We start from the raw sequence: 22,046 nt of genomic DNA on the forward strand, positions 1-22,046 counted from the left end.
GGGAAAGAGACAGAGAGAAAGGGAGAGACAGAGACAGAGAAAGAGAGACAGAGACAGAAAGAGAGAGAGAAAAGGAGAGAGACAGAGACAGAGAGAGAAAAGGAGAGAGAGAGAGAGAAAGGGAGAGAGAGGGAAAGGGAGAGACCGAGAGAAAGGGAGAGACAGAGAGATGGAGAGAAAGGGAGAGACAGAGAGACAGAGAAAGAGAGAGAGAGAGAAAGAGAGAGAGAGGAGAGGGAGAGAGAAAGGATACAGTCCTAAGAGGCAACAAAGCTGGTGGGAGATTTTCCCTTTCATGGGGTGGGAGAAACTCCTTTTTTTGCTCCACATATCCCATTCTTATTGAAGCCTCAGGCCACCCTCCTCTAGTATTCCCTGGGGATGTCCATTTAGGGAGGGAAGTCCCAGCTTACCCCCCAGCCACAGGGACTTGGGCCCCAGGGCAAGATCCTCACCTCTAGGAGGTCTCTCTTAATTTCAGCTGCTTCCCCCTGGAAGACGTACATCTTCTCCTGCTTCACCATCTGAAGTGGGGCCAGTGGTCTGTCCAGGGAAACAGTCACCTTCAGTGTGTCTTCTGCAGTCACCTGGCCAGCCTCCACAGAGAAGCTCAGGACGTCTTGGGGACTGCGGTTGCCATTATGCTGATAGAGGACAGCACCTTCCAGCAGATCCCTCTGGGAGAAGGTGGAGGTGGGCTGGCCTGCTCGGAGCAGCTGGCCCCACCGGGGGGCTGCAGTGATGTGGTAGCGCACCTCCTCACTGCTGCGGATGTCCATGTTGGTGTCGAGGCCCAGCACGGATGTGTCGATGGTCCCTTGGCCTCCTTGGGGGACGACCAGACCGGAATTGTTTGTGATCCGGAGGTAAGGCTCAGAGGCCTGGACTTCAAGCAGCGCAGTGGACTGGTGTTGGCCATCTGACACCTGGAGCTGGATCCAGCCTCGGTCAGCTCCTGAGTGGACAAACAGGATCTTCTTCTTCCTCAGATCTTCTTGGGTAAAGCGGTAGACAGGCCGGCTGGGGTCATCGGCGGCCACAATGCTACCAAAGAGCAAGTCCTTCCGGGTGAGCACCAGCTGGGCATCGGTGAAACCTGAGTCAGCATCGGCGAATGCCACATCGTCTGTGGTCAGCAACCGCCGGCCGCCTCGAGCCACGCGGAAGACGTGGCTGACCGTCTGCACTGGGGCATGGTCGTTCACTGGCTGAATGGCCACCCGGAAGACACCCCGCACCTCCTCCCAGGCCATGCCGCCGCTGCCTTCCCCTTGGCGGACCGCCACAAAGGGTATGTCGTCTTCAGTGGTCTCCGAGTCGTCGTGGCGGTATACCAGCCGGCCCTGCTGCAGGTCTTCGTTGGTAAATGTCGTCACGGGGGCAGCGTCTGCCCCGGAGCCCTGCCCGGTCGCCCGCCAGACCAGGCTGCCGTGGCGGGGCTTTTCGATGACCTCGTACAGGTAGTCGGCGCTGTTGAGGCTCCTGACAAACAGGTAGTCTTGGGAGATGGTGCCTCGGCCCCCCTCAGGCACAGAGAGGAGGACGTTGGTGAGGACCGGAGCGTCGGGATCGCCCCCGATGCGGATGGGGTAGGCGTAGAGTGGGGAGAAGTATGGCGGGGCCGTGACGCGGAAGAGGAACGAGTCCTGGGCCTCCTCGGAGGCCCGGGCTGAGGCTCGGTAGCTGACGTGGCCCTTCTGAAGATCCTCCTGCGTGAAGCCTTGCCTCTCCGTCAGGCGCCTGCTCTGCAGGCGGAGGTTGCCCTTCCGGGGGGCCTGGATGATCTCGTAGTGGAAGGCGGCCGGGCCAGGGCCGGACTCCGCGTCCAGGGCGGCATCCAGCTGCTCCGGGGTGAGCACCTCCTGCCGGGTGTTGTGGGTGAGCAGGGGCACGAGCCTGCGCATGCGGATGGCCGCCTTCTGGATGGTGACCAGGAAGGTGTTGTTGGCCAGGGTCTCCTGCCCCACCTGCACCTCGAACCCCACCTTCTCGGTGGTGTCTTCAGCGTGGTGCTGCGAGTCGGTGCTCAGGTAGCGCACGCGGCCCTGCTCCACGTCGCGCTGGGAGAAGGTGCTGACGGAGCCCCAGTCCCCGGCGGAAGCTCTGCCGAGCCCCTGCTTCTGGATGTCCCCGTAGAGGAGGGCCCCGGTCAGCCGGTACAAGACGCTCACCTCCTGGCCTACCGCGTTGGTCTGGGCTGACAGGTTGGCGGTGGAGAGGGGCACGGAAGAGCCCTGGGGCACAAACAGGCCCGTGTTGTTTTGGATCTGGATGGTGGGCCGGATGGCCACCACGCGCAGCACCGCCACGGGGCTGGTGTCCAGACCGTCAGTGACCCGGAATAAGAGATCCTGGGCAGGCCCGCCGCTGTGGACGTAGGAGAGGCCGCCCGCCTCCAGCTCCGGGCAGGAGAATTCGGTGACCCGCTGCCCGGGCTGGGCGTTGCTCTCCACCCGGCCGCCTTCCGGGCGCTGGCTGCTGATGAGCTGGAAAGTGAGGCTCTGGCAGGCGGTGTCCGGGTCGTAGGCCTGGAAGGTGTCGGGCCCCAGCGCCTTTCTGGTGTGCTCCAGGATCACCAGGAGGCTGCCGTGCGGAAAGACCACTCGGGGAGGGTCATTCAGGGGGTTTACCCGGATGGGCAGGACGTAGGTCTGGCCCTGGCGCAGGCACTGAGGCACGTGGCTCTGGGTCATCACCGTGACCTCGAGGACCAGCTGGTCTTCTGGATCCTCGGAGCCGTCGTGGATGAAACGGATCTTGCGACTGACCACGTCCAGGAGGGTGAACTTCTTCCGGGACTGAGCTCCAGGGATGCTGAAGTCCAGCTCTCCATGCCGGGCCTCGCGAGCCACCCCAAAGAGCACCTGGGACTGGCGGATGCCTGCCTTGCCCAAGTCCACAGTGGGCTGAACATGCCTCCATTCTAGCCAGGCCGTGCCCCCTTCTGCCACCACCAGAGGGCTCAGCATCAGCAGTTTGGTGAAGTTGGCAAAGACAGGGGGCAGCCCTTGTTCCGGGGCGCAGGGCTCCGGCATCTCCAGGCCTGGCCAGGCTTCGGGCGCCGAGGTGGATGGCAGCTCGTACACCTCGTAGACGTCATCCTCGTACTCATCCTCGGGGAGTCCGCAGCCTGCGGTGATGTCGCGGGTCATCAGGGCCCTCTGGAGTCCCTGCCTCTCTCCGTTGATGGTGAGATCCTCCAGGCAGCCCACAAGCGACACGTTGGCAATCGCGGAGGCCAGACCCAGCCTATGTTCCCGCAGACGGTGGGAGGCCTCCTCATCGAGACCCCCAAGAAGCAGGCTTCCTCGAGGCTCCAGGTAGCTGTGCACGCCACGGTTGGAGGTGCGCGTGGGGTACTGGTCCACGGAGATCTCGAGCATATGCACATCCACATGGATGCCGATTTCATGGGGCTGCCCGTCGGCCACAGAGACGCTGTTGTGCAACATGACGGCCCCGTGACCCTTCTCCACGATGGCCCGCAAGTGCCCATCGAAGATCTCCAGGAAGATGAAATCCCCCTGGGGCCCTCCCGCCTGGTACGCCAGGGGTGCTCGCTTGACCCTGGTGGTTAGTGTGAACTCTAGCGTGCCTTCGTCTCGTGTGCTCCACGTGGGGAAGGTGGCCAAGGCCCGGGCCCCTGTGAAGCCCAGAGCCTCATCGTCACTGGCTGAGAACTCTGCGGCACAGCCATCCCTCACTCCTTCGGTCAGTCGGGCCAGGATATCGAGGCCATTGACAGAGGCTTCCTGGAGGCAGCCTCGAAGTGGGCGGCTGGCCGAGGCCAGGTAGGACAGATGCAGATTCCCTGTTCCTCCCACAAAGACGCCATAGGAGGCCTGGAGGGGAGCCTCGAGGGTGGTAGTAGAAGAATTGAAGAGGTCATCCACTGCCAGGGAGAGCTGGCCGTCTGCCACTGTCACCTCCACATCATGGCTCCCCAAGTCATTGAGTGGCATCTCTTCAGGGGACTGCAGCAGGGTCTCTTCATTTCCCTGGGCTAGTCGGATCTACACGGGGAGGAGGAAGGTGAAGAATAGCATTAGGACCTACAGGTGACCTCCAAGGTCTGACTCCCCATCCAAATGGTAGCCTGGGCAAGTGGGCCAGTCTCTATTAGAGACATCCTTGAGAAGAAGACGGGGGTGGTGGGGTGGTGGTGGAATTACACCTCAATCCTTCAAGGGCCTGACATGGGTAGCCCCTGTGCTGAGGCAGATCACTGTCAGGTCTTGGATGACAGACGGAGTCTCTTGCTCAGCCTCCCTCCCCCTCAGAATCAGCCAGAATTTGTGTTAAGTTGGTAGAGCTTTCATGAGCTCAGGATGGACTCTGGGACAGGATGAGGTGTCAGAGAAGAACTGTGGTAGAGGAATCAGGTAGAGAATTGGTATCAGGGATAAAGGAGGGAGTCTTGTTTTCATTTTCTTTAGGAGGGATGTGAATCCTGAGAAGTAAAGGATTGCCCAACATCACTGAACTAACCCATGGCAGCGGTTGGTTTTCTGACTCCCATTTCTGCACTCTTCCTACCACCAGGCTGATTCTGTAGCCTTTAGACATCAGTGATGGATCTCAATTCCATGGATCCTGACCTTTGGTGCCTCCCTCGCTCCCTAACAGGTTTTTATCTCAGGGATGTTCCTCAGTGGGGTCCAGAACAGAGAGTGAGGATACTGACCTGCAGGCTGCCGGAGCGAAGTTCCACTAGGAGATGGTCAGTTGGGCCAGCTAGCAGGAGGAGAAGGGCGTCTGGTTGGGCCGTAAAGAATTGGAGTTTCACGTGAATCTCGCTCAGGTCTTCATCTAAGGGCATCTCCAGGTGGTTCTCTCCAAAGAAGGAAGCTGCAGAGGGTGAGAGATTAGGGTCAGGGCTGACTCCTTCTTGGGGATCATGGGGAGTTAGTTCCCAATGCTCCACTCCTAGAATATTGGAATTGTAAGAGGCCGTATTCAGAATCTACCTTTGAACTATTAATAGGACATGGGAATGTTTAGCTTGGAAAAGAGAAAACGTGGGGTGAACATAACACCAGGGCTGCCACATAGGAAGGTATTAGACTTGCTCTACATGTCTCTGTTGAGCAAAACTAAGGGCGAAGAAGGAGAAATTGCCAAAAAGCACATTCTAGGAGGAACCCCGTCCCCAGCAACTTCCTAACAAATAGAGCTCTCCCAAAGTAGAGTGTTTGGTTGCCTCAGTTAGCGAGTTCTCCATCATTGGTGGTCTTCAAGCAGAGACTGGAAGGCTACTTGCCAAGGATGGTATTAAGGGGATTCCTGTTCACCTGGGGATGAGACTTGCTCAACTGGTTCTCTTCCAGTTTTGAGACTGAATCTGAATGAGCTTAGCCAGGGATGCCCATCTATCAGCATCTATTCATCTTCTTGCTCTCAGGTCTCAGAGGTCCCATTGCCAGGAGTTGGCTTATCCAAAACCTTTGGTCATTGATTTGGCTAGAAAGTCAGACTGAATGAGCTAAACAATAGACCGCAGAGAGAGTCTATTAGAAGGTGGTTAATGAGTCTGCTCAATGCCCAGTCCTGGAGAGAATTTCCTCCATTGTGTGAAAATGATTTCCTGTTATTGAGTGATTTAAGGATTCCCTGATGAGTAAGCAGACTCATGCTGATTTTTTTTCTTTTCTGTATACACCTAGGAGAACAGCAAGGTCTCAACTGCCTTCTGGACTAGAGAGAGAAGGGAGGATTTGGCATTCCACCTTTGGATGTGCATTGAGTACAGGGGGCCAGTCTTCCCTAATATCTCCCTCGTCCCTTAGAGTCTAGTCTATGCTTCTCCCTCAGTTTTAAGTTACCATCTCTTCCAGGAAGTCTGCCTTGATTAACACCATTCTCTTTCCAACTCAATAGTAAGTATTCTGTGCTCTGAGTATACAAGGGCTTCCCACCTGGTGTGCTTCATGGATTGTATTCCACGTTGATGATACTGATTTGTATGATTTTTGTCTCCTTCCTTTGTCCTCCACTACATTAGACCATACTGTTCAACAATAAGAGGTGGCATTTATCTGGTGTTTCATGGTTTACAAAGCACTTTATGTATGTTTTGTTGTTCAGTTGTTTCAGTTCAGTTCAGTCTGACTCTTTGAAACCCCATTTGAACTTAAAAAAAAACCACTTTATTTATTTATTCATTCATTCATTCATTCATTTATCTATCTATCTATCCATTCATTCATTCATTCATTTATTTATTTGTTTGCTTATCTATCTACCTATTTATTTATTTATTTATTCATTCACTCATTCATTTATTCATTTATTTATTTATTTATTCATTCATTTATTTATTTATTTGTTTATTTGTTTATTTATTTATTTAAACCCTTACCTCCCATCTTGGAGTCAATACTGTGTATTGGTTCCAGGGCACAAGAGCGGTAAGGGCTAGGCAATGGGGGCCAAGTGACTTACCCAGGGTCACACAACTGGGAAGTGTCTGAGGCCACATTTGAACCTAGGACCTCCCATCTCTAGGCCTAGTTCTCAATCCACTGAGCTACCCAGTTGCCCCCAAAATCTTTATTTTATTAAAAAAAATTTTTTCCCATGGTGACATGATTCTTGTTGTCTCCCTCCTCTTCCTTCCCCCTCCCTGAGTTGACAAGCAATTCCACTAGGATATACATAGATTATCACTCAAGTCCCATTTCCATATTATTCATTTTTGTAAGAGCAATCCTTTAAAACCCAAACCCCAAATCCTATACCCATATAATCAAGTGATAAATCACGTTTTCTTCTGGATTTCTACTTCCACAGTCCTTTCTCTAGATGTGGATAGCATTTTCTAATAAATTGGACTTTTTTTGGCAGAGATTCTAGAATATTTTGCCATTCCTTCTCCAGCTCATTTTACAGATGAGGAAACTGAGGCCATCAGGGTTAATTGACTTGCTCAGGGTCACACAGCTGATAAGTATCTAAGGTCAAATTTGAACTCAGGTCTCTTTGACTTTAGACCTGGCACTCTATCTACTGCATCACCTAGCTACCCTCTCTATATGTTACCTCATCAAATCCCCATAACAACCCTGTGTAGTAGGTGCGATTATTATCATGTCTATTTTGTGGATCAAGATATTGAAGTGGAGAGTTAAGTGACTTGCCCAGGTTCACAAAGCTAGCTAGTGTCTGAGGCACAAGTTGAACTCTATAACCAAGTCCAGTGCTCTGACCACTAAGCCACCTGGACACCTACTATTTTGTCCCTCAGCCGTACAAAGACCTCATAGCTTCTAGATAATTCTCTCCAATGACTCCTTTCTTTCTCCCTTTCTTCTCTGCCCCATCTATGGTCTGGCATCCCTTTAATATGCTATTCAAGTATTTTTTTGGTCTAAACAGTCTATTGCTTTAAAAGAAATATTTGCTACCTTTGAGTCATCCCAGTCATCCTGTCCCAGGAACCAGTTGTGGTACCATGGGAAGAATGCTTAGATATGTAGTTAGAGGACCTGGGTTCAAATCTAAGACCCCCCTTCTCACCACCTGCATCCTTTGAAAAATCACTTAACCTCTGTAGCCCTCAGTTTCCTCATCTGATAAACGAAGGGGGTTGAACTCGATAACTACAGCTGGCAGTACATGGGATGAATGTTTTTTGGCCATGGCCACTCATTTCACTATTTAATGATGGAGGGAGGGCCAACACCAAGGAAATGGCAGGACTTGAGTTACTGGGTTATATATTGCTCTATGGGTTTCTTTTTCTTGTCTCCCCCTATCCAGAATGGGGGAGGTCCCTGCTCTGTGTCTTGAGAGACAAATATTTAGTGACCAACTGAAATGATGGAGTTAAAAATGGAGATTTTTTCATACTCAAAGGAGGAAGTAAACTGTGGTAAATATTACTGATAATGAAGAGGATAAGGAGATGTTCTCTCAGCTAAGCTGGCTCCCAGCCCCAACATTCTTCCAACTAGGCCACATGATCCCTACCTGCAGCCCTAGGCCCAGGGCCAATCTAGGCTTAGGGCAGAGGGAAATGTTGGCTGTGTAGTCTGACTATGGCTTCAGTGAGATCCTTCCTGCTCTAAATCTTTGATTCTATGATACTGATTAATTCTGGCTCAATCATTTATGTCCTATGGATTTAGACGAGTTACTCAACCTTTCCAATCATCAGTTCCCCTTATCTATAAACTAAGGGGGCTGAACTACATGATTTCTGAGGTCCCTTGCAATTCAAAACCTAGGATTCTTGCTTATTTTTATTCTCCTTAGTTTTACTTTCTTCTGCCTGCCTCCAAGGGTGGGTGTCCTTTAACATCCACCTTCTCCTGCCATCTCCAAGACTGTTCTTGGTCCTTAGTTCTTCTTTCTCTTTAGTCTCTCATTTCCCATGAATTATTAGCTCTTTGTAGAAGACTCCCAAATTCAGCCTGGCATCTCCTCTGACCTGCAGTTCTATATTTCTTAGCCCCTTGCTGGATTTCTTCACCTGATGACATCCTGTCAACATCTCAAAACAAAGTGTCCCAGACTGAACTCATGATTGATTTTCATTCCTTTAGTTTCTGTAATCTCATCCCATTCACCCTTAACTCTACCACTAAAATAATCTTCCCAATGAATAGGTCTGACTATGATGCTACCTTGCTCAAAAATCATCTTCAGCTCCTTATTTCCTGTGTTATTTGTTGTTCAGTTGTATTTGATTCTTTGTGACCCCGTATGAGTTTTCTTGGCAAAGGTACTGGAGTGGTTTGCCATTTCCTTCTTCAGTGGATTAGCAAACAGAGGTTAAGTGACTTGCCCAGGATCACATAACTAATGAGTATCTGAAGCTGAATTTGAACTAGTCTTTGACTCCAGGCTTAACACTATCCACTGAGTCACCTAGCTGTTTCCAAGGCAAACATCTGTTAACTGACTCACCAAGGGTCACACAGGTAGTGAATTCCTGAGGCTAGATTTGAATTCAGGTCTTTCTGTCTCCAGGCCCAGGGCATCTAGCTGCCTTGTCAATAGGATCAAAGAAAACTCCTTATTTTGGTATTTAAGACTTTCCACAATCTGAATCTAATATGCTTTTTTTAAAAAAAGCATTTAAAAAATTAATGGAAGCACTCATGTGGATAACACTGGGGATGGGCTCCTTGGAGATCCAGAAAGTTGGTGTGATGGGTAAACATTCTGTTTGGCCTACCGTGTGGTTGAAAGCAGTCTTTTTCCATTAGGTGCATAGCCAGAACTATTTGTTTCTTTATAAACCAGGAGTACTTTATTTCCTTGCATTCTAGTCCAGTGGGAAGGACTCATTCCCTCACAGCTATCCCTTCTACTTGCCCTAGCCCCATTTCATGTTTCCATATGTGGCTCTGGGAAATGTGTATAGGACTGTGGTCTTATCTCATTTGTCCTTTTTTCTTCTCTGTGCATGGGAGTTCCTGATCCTAGAGCTGGGGTCACAGGGATATTGGATCCCAATCTTCCAGCCTGAATGTTACATCCAGCCCTGCAGAGGAGAGCTAACTTAGGGGAGGACTTTGGACTGGACCATGATGGGACCAATGCTATGTAGAAACCAAGTTAAGCTTCGAGTCCAATCTCCTTTCTTTTCCCAGAGCCTGAGGTGATATTGGGGAGATTGCCCCCTAGATAAAATTTTGATCCTGTTATAACTTGAAGTAAATATTCCTTTGAGAAAGTTCATGGAATCTAGGTGGTGAAATGGAACTAGAGTGTTTGTCACTGGCCCCTAAGATAGGGAAGAACACAACTGATGGGGGCTTGAGTCAGTGTTAGGAGGAAAGAGAATCTTCAGCCCTCTAAGAGTTCTGAAGAAGGAGCAGGGTTAGTATACACTTGGCTTCAGAGAGAGGAGCCAGAGCAAACCCATGTTACGTTATGAATTTATCAATAACTAATAAATACAAACACTTGGATATACAAAGAATAAAAAAGAAGATTATATAGGAAAGAGGATTACATACGGGAGCTTCTGTTAAACAGTTTATTTTAAGAATATATATTAAATTTAAGAGGGTATCTACATAATCTCCCTGTTTGAGCTTTAAAAACATTTTTTTTCCAACTGTATTTCCTATCTCTCTCCTTTACACAGGCTACATTCCCACTCAAACAGGCCACCGGTTAGTCTCTGACCTTGACATTCAACATCCTGTCTCTCCTTTAAGAAGCTTTCTCTGTTCCCCACAGCTGAAAGCCACGTCTCCTTCCTCTTCTTAGGACTCTTTGTCTACATATTTTCTTTATCTCTATTATTTATTCCACCTTATATTTATTTGTGCATCTGTTGTATATCCTAGTGAATAGCTTATAAATTCCATGAAGGGTGAGACTTTTTCCTTTATTATCTTTGCAGCCTCCTGGCCTTGAATACAGAAAGGGCTTGTCATGTGGAGCTGATTCAAATGTGGCTAGAGGCAGTTAGGTGGCCTCTTCTGGACCCAGAGTTAACAAGATTTGAGTTCCAGCCTTGGATGGATCTAGCTGTATGATCTTTATCAAGTCACTTCACTTTTTATGCCTCAGTTTCCTTATCTGTAAAATGGGGATAATAGTAGAACCTGCTTCTCAATATAAAGCAAAATGCTTTGCAAACCTTCAATCACTATATAAATGCTAGTTATTATTATTAATAAGATTGGGTGTGGACTATTCTTGGTATTATTTTTCAGGTCACACACACACACACACACACACACACACACACACACCCTTGTAAAAGAGCTATGTGAACTCTGGTAAATTTGCCTTTTCAGGCATTGATTTCTCCTTCTGTAAATGGAAAAGATTGCTTTAGATAAACTACAACCTCTCTGGTGCTGATGTGCTACAATTCTGTGGAGCACAGAGGGAGATTTTATTGTAGTTTTTTATTTCTATTTGGGATCCACTATACTTGGGTCAATATCAATTAATCCTCGAGTATTATTAAGCACTCGATATATGTTGGTACTCTTCTAAGTGCTGGAGATATAAACTAAAAGAAAAAACCAGTTCCTGCCCTCAACGAGCTTATAGTCTAATGGGAGAGACAGCAAGTTCTAAATCAGTACATACAAGATACACATAGAGGAGATGGAAAGTCATCCTAGAGAAGCAGCTGGGTGGCACAGTGGATGGTATGCCAGGCCTGAAGTTAAGGAGATCTGAGTTCAAATCTGGCCTCAGACACTTCCTAGCTGTGCGACCCTGGGCAAGACACTTAATTCACACTGCCTAGTCCTTACTGCTCTTGTGCCTTGGAACTGATACTTAGTATTGACTCTAAGACAGAACGTAAGGGTTTAAAAAATGAAATAGCCAGAGAAAGGGAAGTGGTAGTCACTATGGGGGACTGTGAGAGACTCCTCCAGCTTTGGAAGTAAAATTTAAAGGAAGTCAGGCATTCTCTAAGATGGAGATGAGGCAGGAGAGCATTCCAGCTATGTAGGACAGCCAGTACTATAGCATGGAGGTGGGAAATGGACCATTAGCTTTGAGGAATAATTGGCAGTAGGCTAGTATGGCTGGACCACAGAGTCCATGGACAGGAGGAATATGTTTACATAGTGGTTAGTTAGGAAAGATCTGGATTCTAGAGAGTATGTTAAACAGAGAAATTTGTATTTGATCCTATTGGGAATCACGAGCCCACTGGAGTTTAGGGAGTAGCTGGGTGATATGGTCAGACCTACCAACATGGTGTCAAAATCGTACTCTGACTTTGTGTCCCAGTTCTGGCCATGTCTGCCAATGACCCTGGCTGCAAGTCTCCTCTCTTCCCATATCTCCTTCTGCCTTATTTCTGAATCCATTCTTCATCCTCAGGCCCTCTGCCTTTCCCTGGCCTCCCTTTTCAGTATTGACTTTCTAATTAATCATTTTAACCACAGGCTCCTTTCTGCTTTGAATCTTTTCCCTCCTTGCTCTATCGCCATTCATGCTGTGCCACCTAAAGCCCTGGGTTGCCCCACTTTCCATCTTTTCAGCTTCCACTTAGGTGGAACTGAATAAAGATGGTGGAAGACACACAACCATGTTGAGAGTGTCCACTAGAAAGTCATGTTCTCCAATTTCAGCTGGGCTCTCACTGCTGTCTACCATCCCTTTTATTCTCTGTATGACAGCTCTGCTGGATATCTTCTTTCTTTATACCTCCTATACAACCTCTGTTGCCTTCTCTCTTTGTCAAGGACCTGGCCCCCTACTTTATTGAGAAAATAAAGACCGTCTTAAAAAACAACAACTTTACTTTCTATTTAAAATCAATATTATGTATTGATTCCAAGACAGAAGAATGGTAAGGGCTAGGCAATGGGGATTAAGTGACTTGCCCAGGGTCACACAGCTAGCAAGTACCTGAGTTCAAATTTGAACCCAGGACCTCCCATATCTGAACCTGGTTCTTAATCTACTGAGCCACCCAGCTGCCCCTGAGACTGTATGCCTTTTGCAAACTCTTCTCCCTCTATTCTAAACTTCAAAGGCCTTGGACGTCATCATCCCTCATTCTTTCCTCCTTAAGCTACAGTTTTTCCTCCTCAGAACTAGAGTAAAGCAAGAGAGAATAGCAGCTTTCTTGTCAAAGCCAACCCCTCTACTTCTGCCCTGATCTCATTCCATTCTTTTTTTCTCCTGAAAATCTTTCTTTCAATCATTTCCTTCCACAATTTCCCCACCCCTACTCCTATCTTTCTTTGTCAACCGATTCTTCTCTGTTGTCTATAAACATGCCCGGGACCACTCCATCTTTGAAAAAAACTCATTGGAACCTTCCACCTTCTCAAGCTATCATTCTATATCTCTCTTTCACAAACTCTTAGAAAGAGCCAGGTTTACCACCTGACTTCATTTCCTTATCTCTTCTCACTTATGACCTCCTACAGTTGACTTTTAACTCCAACACTCCAAGGTTATTAATGATCTCTTAAGAGCTAAACCTTGTACCCCTTTCTTGTGTCCTTTCTTAGTCTTTGACCCCCTTAACCCCCCTGCAGAGCTTGGCACTGCTAATCACCCCCTTCTCCTTGATACCTTCTTTTCTCTAGGTTTTCAGGACACAGTTCTCTCCTGGTTCTCATCCTACCTGTCTGACTGATCCTTCTCAGTATATGATGCTAGATTTTCATCCCTGTCATACTTGTTCATTGTGTATATCACTTAAAGTTCTGTCTTATGCTCTCTTCTCTTCCCTCCTCTTCCTCTCTCTCTCTCTCTCTCTCTGTCTTTCTCTCTGTGTCTCTCTCTGTCTCTGTCACTGTCTCTCTCTGTGTCTCTCTCTGTGTCTGTCTCTCTGTCTGTCTCTCTCTCTGTCTTTCTGTCTCTCTCTCTCCTCTGTCTCTGTCTCTGTCTCTCTCTGTCTCTCTCTCTGTCTCTCTCTGTCTGTCTGTCTGTCTTTCTCTCTCCCTCTCCCCCCCACTCTTTCCAATGCTATCTCGCTTGGTAATCTCCATAACCATGACTTTAACTACCATTGCTATGTAGATGACTCATAGATCTGTATATCTAGTTCTAATCTCTCTGTAAACTCCAGTCCCTCATCATCAAATGCCTTTTAGACCTCTCAAACTCAGCATGGCCAAAACCAAACTCATCACCTTTCCCTACAAACTCTTCCCTTTTCTTAATTTCCCTCTTATGGTCAGGAGTATCACCAAGGTCCCAAACACCTTGATTCACGTCTCAATGACATATTTGACTACTCCTCACTCATGCTCACCCCAAGTATCCAATTTCTTGCCAAATCTTTGTACCTTCACAATTCCCCTTTTCTCCACTCACACAGCTACCAGCGTAGGTTCTCATCACTTTTCTCTAACCGGTTTACCTGTGTAAAGTTTCTCCTTATTCCAATCCATCCTTCACTCAACTTCAAAAGTGATTTTCCTAAAGCAGGGATCTGTCCATGTCAACATTCTTCTCAATAAACTCTGGTGGCTCCCCATTACTCCCAGGATTAAGTATAATTCTTCTGTGTGGCACTGAAAGCTTTCTATGACTTGGTTCCTTCCTAGTTTTCTAGTCTTCTTATGGTTGTATACTCTGTGGTATAACTACATTGGCCTACTTTCTTAAACACGACACAGTCTCCTGTCTTCAAGCATTTGCACTGGCTACGCCCCATGCCGAGAATGTTCTACCTTCTTAGTGCCACCCCTTAACTCCTCTGTTCTCCTTCAAGATTCAGCTCAAACCCCATCTTCTTCAGGGGACCTTTCCTCTCCTCTCCTCTCCTCTCCTCTCCTCTCCTCTCCTCTCCTCTCCTCTCCTCTCCTCTCCTCTCCTCTCCTCTCCTCTCCTCTCCTCTCCTCTCCTCTCCTCTCCTCTCCTCTCCTCTCCTCTCCTCTCCTCTCCTCTCCTCTCCTCTCCTCTCCTCTCCTCTCCTCTCCTCTCCTCTCCTCTCCTCTCCTCTCCTCTCCTCTCCTCTCCTCTCCTCTCCTCTCCTCTCCTCTCCTCTCCTCTCCTCTCCTCTCCTCTCCTCTCCTCTCCTCTCCTCTCCTCTCCTCTCCTCTCCTCTCCTCTCCTAATGGGGGTTAAGTGACTTGCCCAGGGTCACACAGTTAGGAAGTGTCTGAGGCCAGATTTGAACCCAGGAGCTCCCTGTCTTTAGACCTGACTCTCAATTCACTGAGTCACACAGCTGCCCCCCCCCCTTTACCCCTTACTGTCAACCTGGCCTGGGTTAAAAGAAATCAAGAAAGCTTCCATCACTGGATCCGAGAAGCCCATGAGGATGAGAACTTGGGTCCCCCATTTGCTGCCTGCCCTGGGCCTGGGCTCAAAGGAACACAAACAGCCATTCCAGATCTGGCACTCTGGGTTCATAAAACGCCACAGCAGGCCTCTGTCCTCTGCTGACCTTTCTGCCTGCCTCTCTTTAAGTCATTCTCCTCTGGACTGATGGGCCTGACTCAGCCGGTGGCATCTTTCCCTGGTGACTCATTCTAGCGGAGCTCAAGGTCTCCCTCTCACTGTCATTTCCCAACATGGTATTGAAGATAGAGAGTAGGGCTTGTGTCAGGAAGATCTGGGTTCAAATTCTGGCCCTGGCACTAGTAGTATGACCCGAGGCGAGTCATTGAGCCTTTCTGAGTCTCTATTTCCTCATCTATAATATGATGGGTTTGGATTATTTGTCCTCTAAGATCTTTTCCACACCTCAACCTATGATTTATTAGCACCTACTCTGTGCCAGGTGAATAGGCACTTAGATGACACAATGGATAGGATACCACGCCTGGAGTTAGAAAATCTCTCCCTGAGTTCAGTTCTAGTCTCAGATATTGACTAGCTGTGTCACCCTGGGCCAGTCACTTCACCTTGTTTGCCTCAGTTTCCTCATCTGTAAAATGAGCCGGAGAAGGAAATGACAAATCGCTCCAGTAACTATGCCAAGAAAACCTCCAGATGGCATCACGAAGAGACAGACGTGACTGAAAATGACCAAGCGACAAAAATATGCCAGACACGGTGCTCGTACTGGCAATAAAGACAAATATGACGTATTTTCTGCCTTTGAGGAGCTTCTATCCTTGTGTATGTACACAACATGTTTGTGAGCAGTAAATACAAAGTCATGTGAAGAGGGAGAGAAGTGTGAATAAGTGGGAGTAATCAGGAAAGGCTTCCAGTAGCAGGAAAAGTTCAGTTATGCTGTGAGAGAGATTAAGGACTCGAGCTCTTATCTAGCCTTAGAGGTGGAAGGGATCCCAGAGTCCATCCAATCCGCCTCCTTTTGAAGATAACACGTGGGAGATGGAAAAACAGGACCTTGGGGGGACAGCGATGACTTGCTCAAGGACACGCAGATAGTAAGGGTGTGAGCCAGCACCAGATTCCAAGTCTCCTGGGGCTTCCCACTGCCCTCTTCCTTTCCTACACGGGGAGATGCCCGAAGGCTGGGACTGTCCACCTCCTCAGACCAGGAGCTTCCAAAGGGCACCCAGCCCTGACCTGGATTTTTGCCCTCCTGGGCATTCAGTCTACAACACTGATGGACTCCCAGAACCTTAAGATTCAAGGCTTCTGCTTCCTTTGCATGATTTCTTTTGGAATTTGGAATCTGGCTCTTGTTTCTTGATGGCAAATCTCACCTGGCAGGAGCTCTGCCAGTAGCCATACAAGAGAAAAAGAGGTTCCTTGGCAGAGAGAGGGAGGCAGGGGAGACAGCTTGCCCCAGGAAAAAGTGTTTATTTATTTAGGTTAAGGCAGATTTTTGAAGGTCCTAGAAATGGCCCTAGCCATAGGTCATCATGCCCCCTGGCACAAGTACCCTCCCTCCTAGCCCTTCCTTGGGTGTGCAAAGCTGATTTTCCAAAATAATAATCTCTCTCCACTGGGGAGAGATCATCTGAACTCGGGGTGCTATAAGAGTACCAGCTGTGGGAACCTGGGCAAATCTCGTACCCCTGTTTGCCTCAGTTTCCTCATCTGGAAAATGAGCCGGAGAAGGAAATGGCAAAATGATTCTGTGTCTTTACCAAGAAAACTCCCAATGGAGTCAACGACAGTTGGGTACAAATGGAAAACGACGGACTGATTTAGAGGCATCCCTCCCCTAACTCATTTTATAGATAAGGAAGAGTTGAATGACCGAGCCATCGAATTCTGCTCTGGGATCTGTGAGCGCCAAGGGTCTGGGGCAATGGGGATAGTCTACAGAGAAGTAGTTCTTCACCTTTTTTGTTATGGACCCCCTCAGCAGTCTGGGGAAGCCTTACGACCCCTTCTCAGAATGACATCCCAGAAGAGGTGATTTAGTTCATGCCGAATTGAGATCTTTCTGCTGGCTTGTCTTTGTTCTCAACCTCTGAGGATGGGGGAAAGCTATGGGATTATGGGAGGAAGAAAACTGGCCCTTATTGTAGGGATTAGTGCTCTCCTCTTGCCTCCTTTTTTCTTTCTGTCTTTCAGGGATCCTTCGTCTTGGGGTACGAGGGGAGGGATAGGTGACTGAATTTGGAAAACCCTGGTGTTGGGGTAGCAGGAGTGGCAATAGCTTTCTCCAGGGCCAGTCAGGCTCTAAGGGGGAAGGGGTGATTGGGTGGGGTGTCACTTTCCCTTGGGCCCTGTGGACTGCACTGGGGAAGAGTGGATAGCAATGATCGGTGTGTGTGCTAACTGTCCAATGTCCTAACCCAGTACTAACGGGAGGACCCAGTTTAAACATGCTCCCTGCGCTCCCCACACTGGAACTCATGATCCAGGGGACCAGCTCCCTCTAGCTTGTCAGAGGCAGAGAAAGGATGAGCGAGAGACAGACTCAGCAAGTCTCAGAGCAACACAGAAAGCGAGAGATAGGAGGCTAGATAAGGGGCATCCATAGGTACACTGGGAGAACCAGCAAGAAAAGGAGAAGCCTGTAGAGAAAAAGAGAGGGGGTGGTGGAGAGGGAGAGGGAGAGGGAAGGGAGGGGAAGAGGAAGACAGAGAAAGGGGGAGAGACAGGAACCGAGAAAGAGAAGACAGATACACACACAGCCTCAGTGAGAGACAAGAGACAGTGGGCCTGGCAAAGAAGAGTCAGAAGGTGAGTGCAGGCCAGGCGGGCAGACTTAGGCTGTCACAGTTTCCAAACTCTAGGCCAAACTCCAGGTCTCCTAAGCTGCTGTTTTTCAGTGGAAAGGGTGGGGTGGGTGGAGACCCTGGTTCCCCTCTCCTGTTCCCATTGCCCCCTAATTCTCCAGTCTCCCAACTCCACCCCAAGGGGCACAGCACAACCTGGTCCTCTGTAAGCATCCCCTCTGCCCCCACCCACAGGAAAGAGGCAGGGCCAGGAGCGCTCAATGAACCAATTCAGGCTCTGGGCGGCTCTGGAAAGTATCTCCTCTCACCCTTCCTCCAACCCCTTTTTTCCTTGGCCCCCTCTCTTGCTCACATGTCCATGGCCAAATAGTCCCCTGTCTCCCTTTCCAGAAAGGGTCTCCTCTACGTCTCTCTGCTGGAACTCATTTTATGGGCCTTTTGACTATTTTGTTCAGTTAGTTTGAGCCCAGAAATAATGGGGTTAGCCTTCCGGCTTCAATCCTGAGCTTGGAATGACAGAATCTTAGTGGGTAGAGCCCTCAGAAGCCACCTAAGGTACCCTGGACCTGAAACAGAATTCCTTACAAATGGGACAAGTGGAAGTCCTCCCATGGGGTCTTCCAAGAAAGTCTGTTTCACTTTGCAGTGGCTTTTATTATCTGAATAGTTTTCCTAAGAGCAAGCCAATGTCTTTGAAACTTCATTTATTTTGTATTTCAAGGACACCAACCCTCCATTTCTGTGAATTTTCTGTGACTGTAGCCCATGCCTGGAACACTCTTCCTCCTCATCTCTGCTTCCTGGCTCCTTCCTTCAGTTTCAGCCCTAATCCCATCTTTTAGAATAAGCCTTTCCCAAAGGAATAATAAAGTGGAGGAGTTCCATGGAGACTGGAACAACCTCCAGGAAGCGATGCAGAGCGAGAGGAGCAGAACCAGGAGAACATTGTACACAGAGACTGATACACTGTGGTATAATCGAACGTAATGGACTTCTCCATTAGGGGCGGTGTAATGTCCCTGAACAATCTGCAGGGATCTAGGAGAAAAAACACTATTCATAAGCAGAGGATAAACTATGGGAGTGGAAACACCGAGAAAAAGCAACTGCCTGAATACAGCGGTTGAGGGGACATGACAGAGGAGAGACTCTAAATGAACACTCTAATGCAAATATTATCAACATAGCAATGGGTTCAAATCAAGAAAACATGTAATGCCCAGTGGACTTACGCGTCGGCTATGGGGGTGGGGGGGAGGAAAAGAAAATGATCTATGTCTTTAATGAATAATGCTTGGAAATGACCAAATAAAATATATTAAAAAAAAAAGAATAAGCCTTTCCCAATCCCCCTTAATTCTAGTGCCTTCCCTCTGTTAATGATCTCCAGTTTATCCTGTCCGTCTCGTTCCTACATAATCGTTTGCACATCATTTTTCCTATTAGATTGCAAGCTCCTTGAGAGCAGGAGTCTGATTTTTGTCTCTTCTTGTATTTTTAGCATTTATCATAATGTCTGGCACATAGTAGGCACTTAATAAATGCTAAAACAAATCTATGTGTCAATGGAATATATTAGATGCATAATATACAGGAGAAAATGACCTTAGCAACCTAGCAAAGACCCCAGCTTTTGGGATAAGAATGAACTGTTTGACAAAAACCCTGTGTCAATATAAAGCCAAAATGGATATATGATTTAGACGTAAAGTATGTCTAAGTCATAAGTAAATTGGGGTACACAGCATAGCTTATCTGCCAGATCTCTGGAGGAGGGAAGAATTTATGATCAAGCAAGAGATAGAGAACATTATAAGATGTAAAATAAATAATTTTGACCACATTAAATTAAAAAGTTTTGTATAAACAAAATCAATGTAACCAAGATTAGAAGGGAAACAAGAAACTGGGAAAAATTTTTTTTATAAAAATTTTCTCTGATAAAGAACAAATTTCTCAAATTTATAGAAGGCTAAGTCAAATGTATAAGAAAACAAGTCATTCTCTGACAAATAATCTGGGGTATATAAACTAGTAATTTTTGGATGAAGAGATCAAAATTATCAATAATCATATAAAATATTCTAAATAATCCTTAATTGGAAAAGTACAAATTGAAACAATTCTGGGGTACCAACACACACCTAGTAGCTTGAACATTGTAACAATAAAGGAAAGTGATAAATGTTGGAATGGATGTGGCAAAATTGGGACACTGGTGCATTGTTTGTGGAGTTGTGAACTGATCCAGCCATTCTGGGGGGGGGGTAATTTGGAGCTGTGCCCAATGGGGTTATAGAACTTTGCATACCCTTTGATTCTGAAATGCCATTTCTGTATCTATATAACAAAGATCATAAAAAAGGGGAAGGGACCTACTTATACAGCTCTTTATGGTGGCAAAGAATTGGAGGTTGAAGGGATTTGGTGATGGAATGCTGTTGTACTATAAGAAATGATGAGAAGAATTATTTTAGAAGAAGCTGGAGAAATCAAATGAATGGATGCAGAGCATAATAAGCAGAGCCAGGAGAACACTGTACACAATAATAGCAATATTATACGATGATTAACTGTGAAAGACTTGGCTGCTCTTAGCAATATGATGACCTAGGACAATTTTGAAGAATGTATGACAAAGAAGGCTATCCCCTTCCAGAGAAAGAATGGTTGGAGTTGGAATACAGATCAAAGCATACCATTGTCCATTTTAGTTTATTTGTGTTTTCATTTGGGAGTTTCAGTTTTATATGAATATTTTCTTATAACCATATGACTATATGGAAGTATGTTTAACATGATAATACATGTATAACTCAGATCAAATTGCTTACCATCTCCAGGAGAGGGGGAGGGAAACAATGTGAATCTTATAATTTTGGAAAATGTATATTGAAAATTGTTATTGCATGTAATTGGGAAATAAAATATTATTGAATAAAATTATTAAAAAAGATCCTTACCATCTATCATAAAGTGAATACTAAATATTGGTTTCGAGGGAGAAGAGTGGTAAGGGCTAGGCAACTGGGGTTAAATAACTTACCCAAGGTCACACATCTAAGGAAATGTCTGGGGTCAGATTTGAACTCAGGTTTTCCCATCTCCAGGTCTGGTGTTCTATCCACCGAACCACCTAGCTGCCCCTTAATAAATAGTTTTTGACTTGAGATGTCTACCTTCTGCTCCTGGTTTTGTTTCCTTGGGCCAAATGGAATGCGTCAAACCTCTTTTCCATCTGATAACCCATTGGATTTTTGAAGTCAGCTTTTATGTTTCCTCTGGGTTTTCTTTTGCCCAAGTTAAAGATCTTTAATTCCTTTAATGGAGCCTTCAAAAGGTCTGAATTGGTTGGCCTCCCTTGCATATTTTCCAGCTTGTCAATTGTGGTACCCAGAACAGGACACAGTATCAAATGATGAAACATCCCATGTATGGTCTGACCAGGGGAGTGTGTAGAGAAGCTATCCCTTCTTAGACTTGGGTGCTTTGCTTCTAAGATGGCCTCTCCAATCTCTTCCAATCTTACAAGATCTCATGAGCTTTTTGGGCTGTTGCCTTATCATGTCGCTGACTCATATTGAACTTGTTCAGGTCAGTAATCTTTATCGTTATCCTTGACCCAAATGACATTCTAATTTCCCCTTAGTAAAATATGCCTGTCATTTTACAATAGTTGGAGATTTCACTGTTGTTAATGCATCAATTTTTTATACACTGAAAAAGCTCAACATATTTGGTTAAAATCTTAACATTTTTACTTCTAGTTACCTTCCCCCCCACTAATAATAGCTTGCATTGATATATCACTTTAAGGTTTGCAAAGTACTTTACAGATGCTATTTTTTACAACAGCCTTGGGTAATAGCTGCCATTATCCCCATTTCACAGATGAGAAAACTGAGGCACAGAGAAGTTAAGTGACTTGTCCATGACCCTGTATTATCTGAGACAAGATTTGCTCTCAAACTCTGAGGTATCACCTCACACCCAGCATATTTGCCAACATGGCAGCAAAGGAAAGTAATAAATGTTGGAGGGGATGTGGCAAAATTGGGACACTAATACATTGCTGGTGGAGTTGTGAACTGATCCAACCATTCTGGAAGGCATTTTGGAACTATGCCCAAAGGGCACTAAAAGACTGCCTGCCCTTTGATCCAGCCATAGCCCTGCTGGGTTTATACCCCAAAGAGATAATAAGGAAAAAGACTTGTACAAAGAATATTCATAGCTGATCTCTTTGTTGTGGCAAAAAATTGGAAAATGAGAGGATGCCTTTCAGATGGGGAATGGCTGAATAAATTGTGGTATATGTTGGTGATGGAATACTATTGTGCTCAAAGGAATAATAAACTGGAGGAATTCCATGGAGACTGGAACAACCTCCAGGAAGTGATGCAGAGTGAGAGGAGCAGAACCAGGAAAACATTGTACACAGAGACTGATACACTGTGGTACAATCGAATGTAATGGACCTCTCTACTAGCAGCAATGCAGTGATCCTGAACTATTTGGAGGGACATATGAGAAAGAGCACTA

At 46.8% G+C, this 22,046-nt stretch overlaps 1 protein-coding gene across 1 annotated transcript in view; it reads right to left on the bottom strand.

Moving 5' to 3' along the window:
- Window positions 1-22,046, bottom strand: part of CSPG4 (chondroitin sulfate proteoglycan 4) — a 99,510-nt gene that overhangs the window by 29,090 nt on the left and 48,374 nt on the right. Inside the window, exons 2-3 of the mRNA XM_056799211.1 lie at window positions 4,685-4,848; window positions 456-4,013 (exon numbers count right to left, since the gene is read on the bottom strand). Of these exons, the coding sequence (XP_056655189.1) occupies window positions 456-4,013; window positions 4,685-4,848 (3,722 nt within the window). The remainder of the gene's footprint in view (window positions 1-455; window positions 4,014-4,684; window positions 4,849-22,046) is intronic.

This window comes from Monodelphis domestica, chromosome 1, assembly GCF_027887165.1.
Source record: "Monodelphis domestica isolate mMonDom1 chromosome 1, mMonDom1.pri, whole genome shotgun sequence".
Lineage (NCBI taxonomy): Eukaryota > Metazoa > Chordata > Mammalia > Didelphimorphia > Didelphidae > Monodelphis > Monodelphis domestica.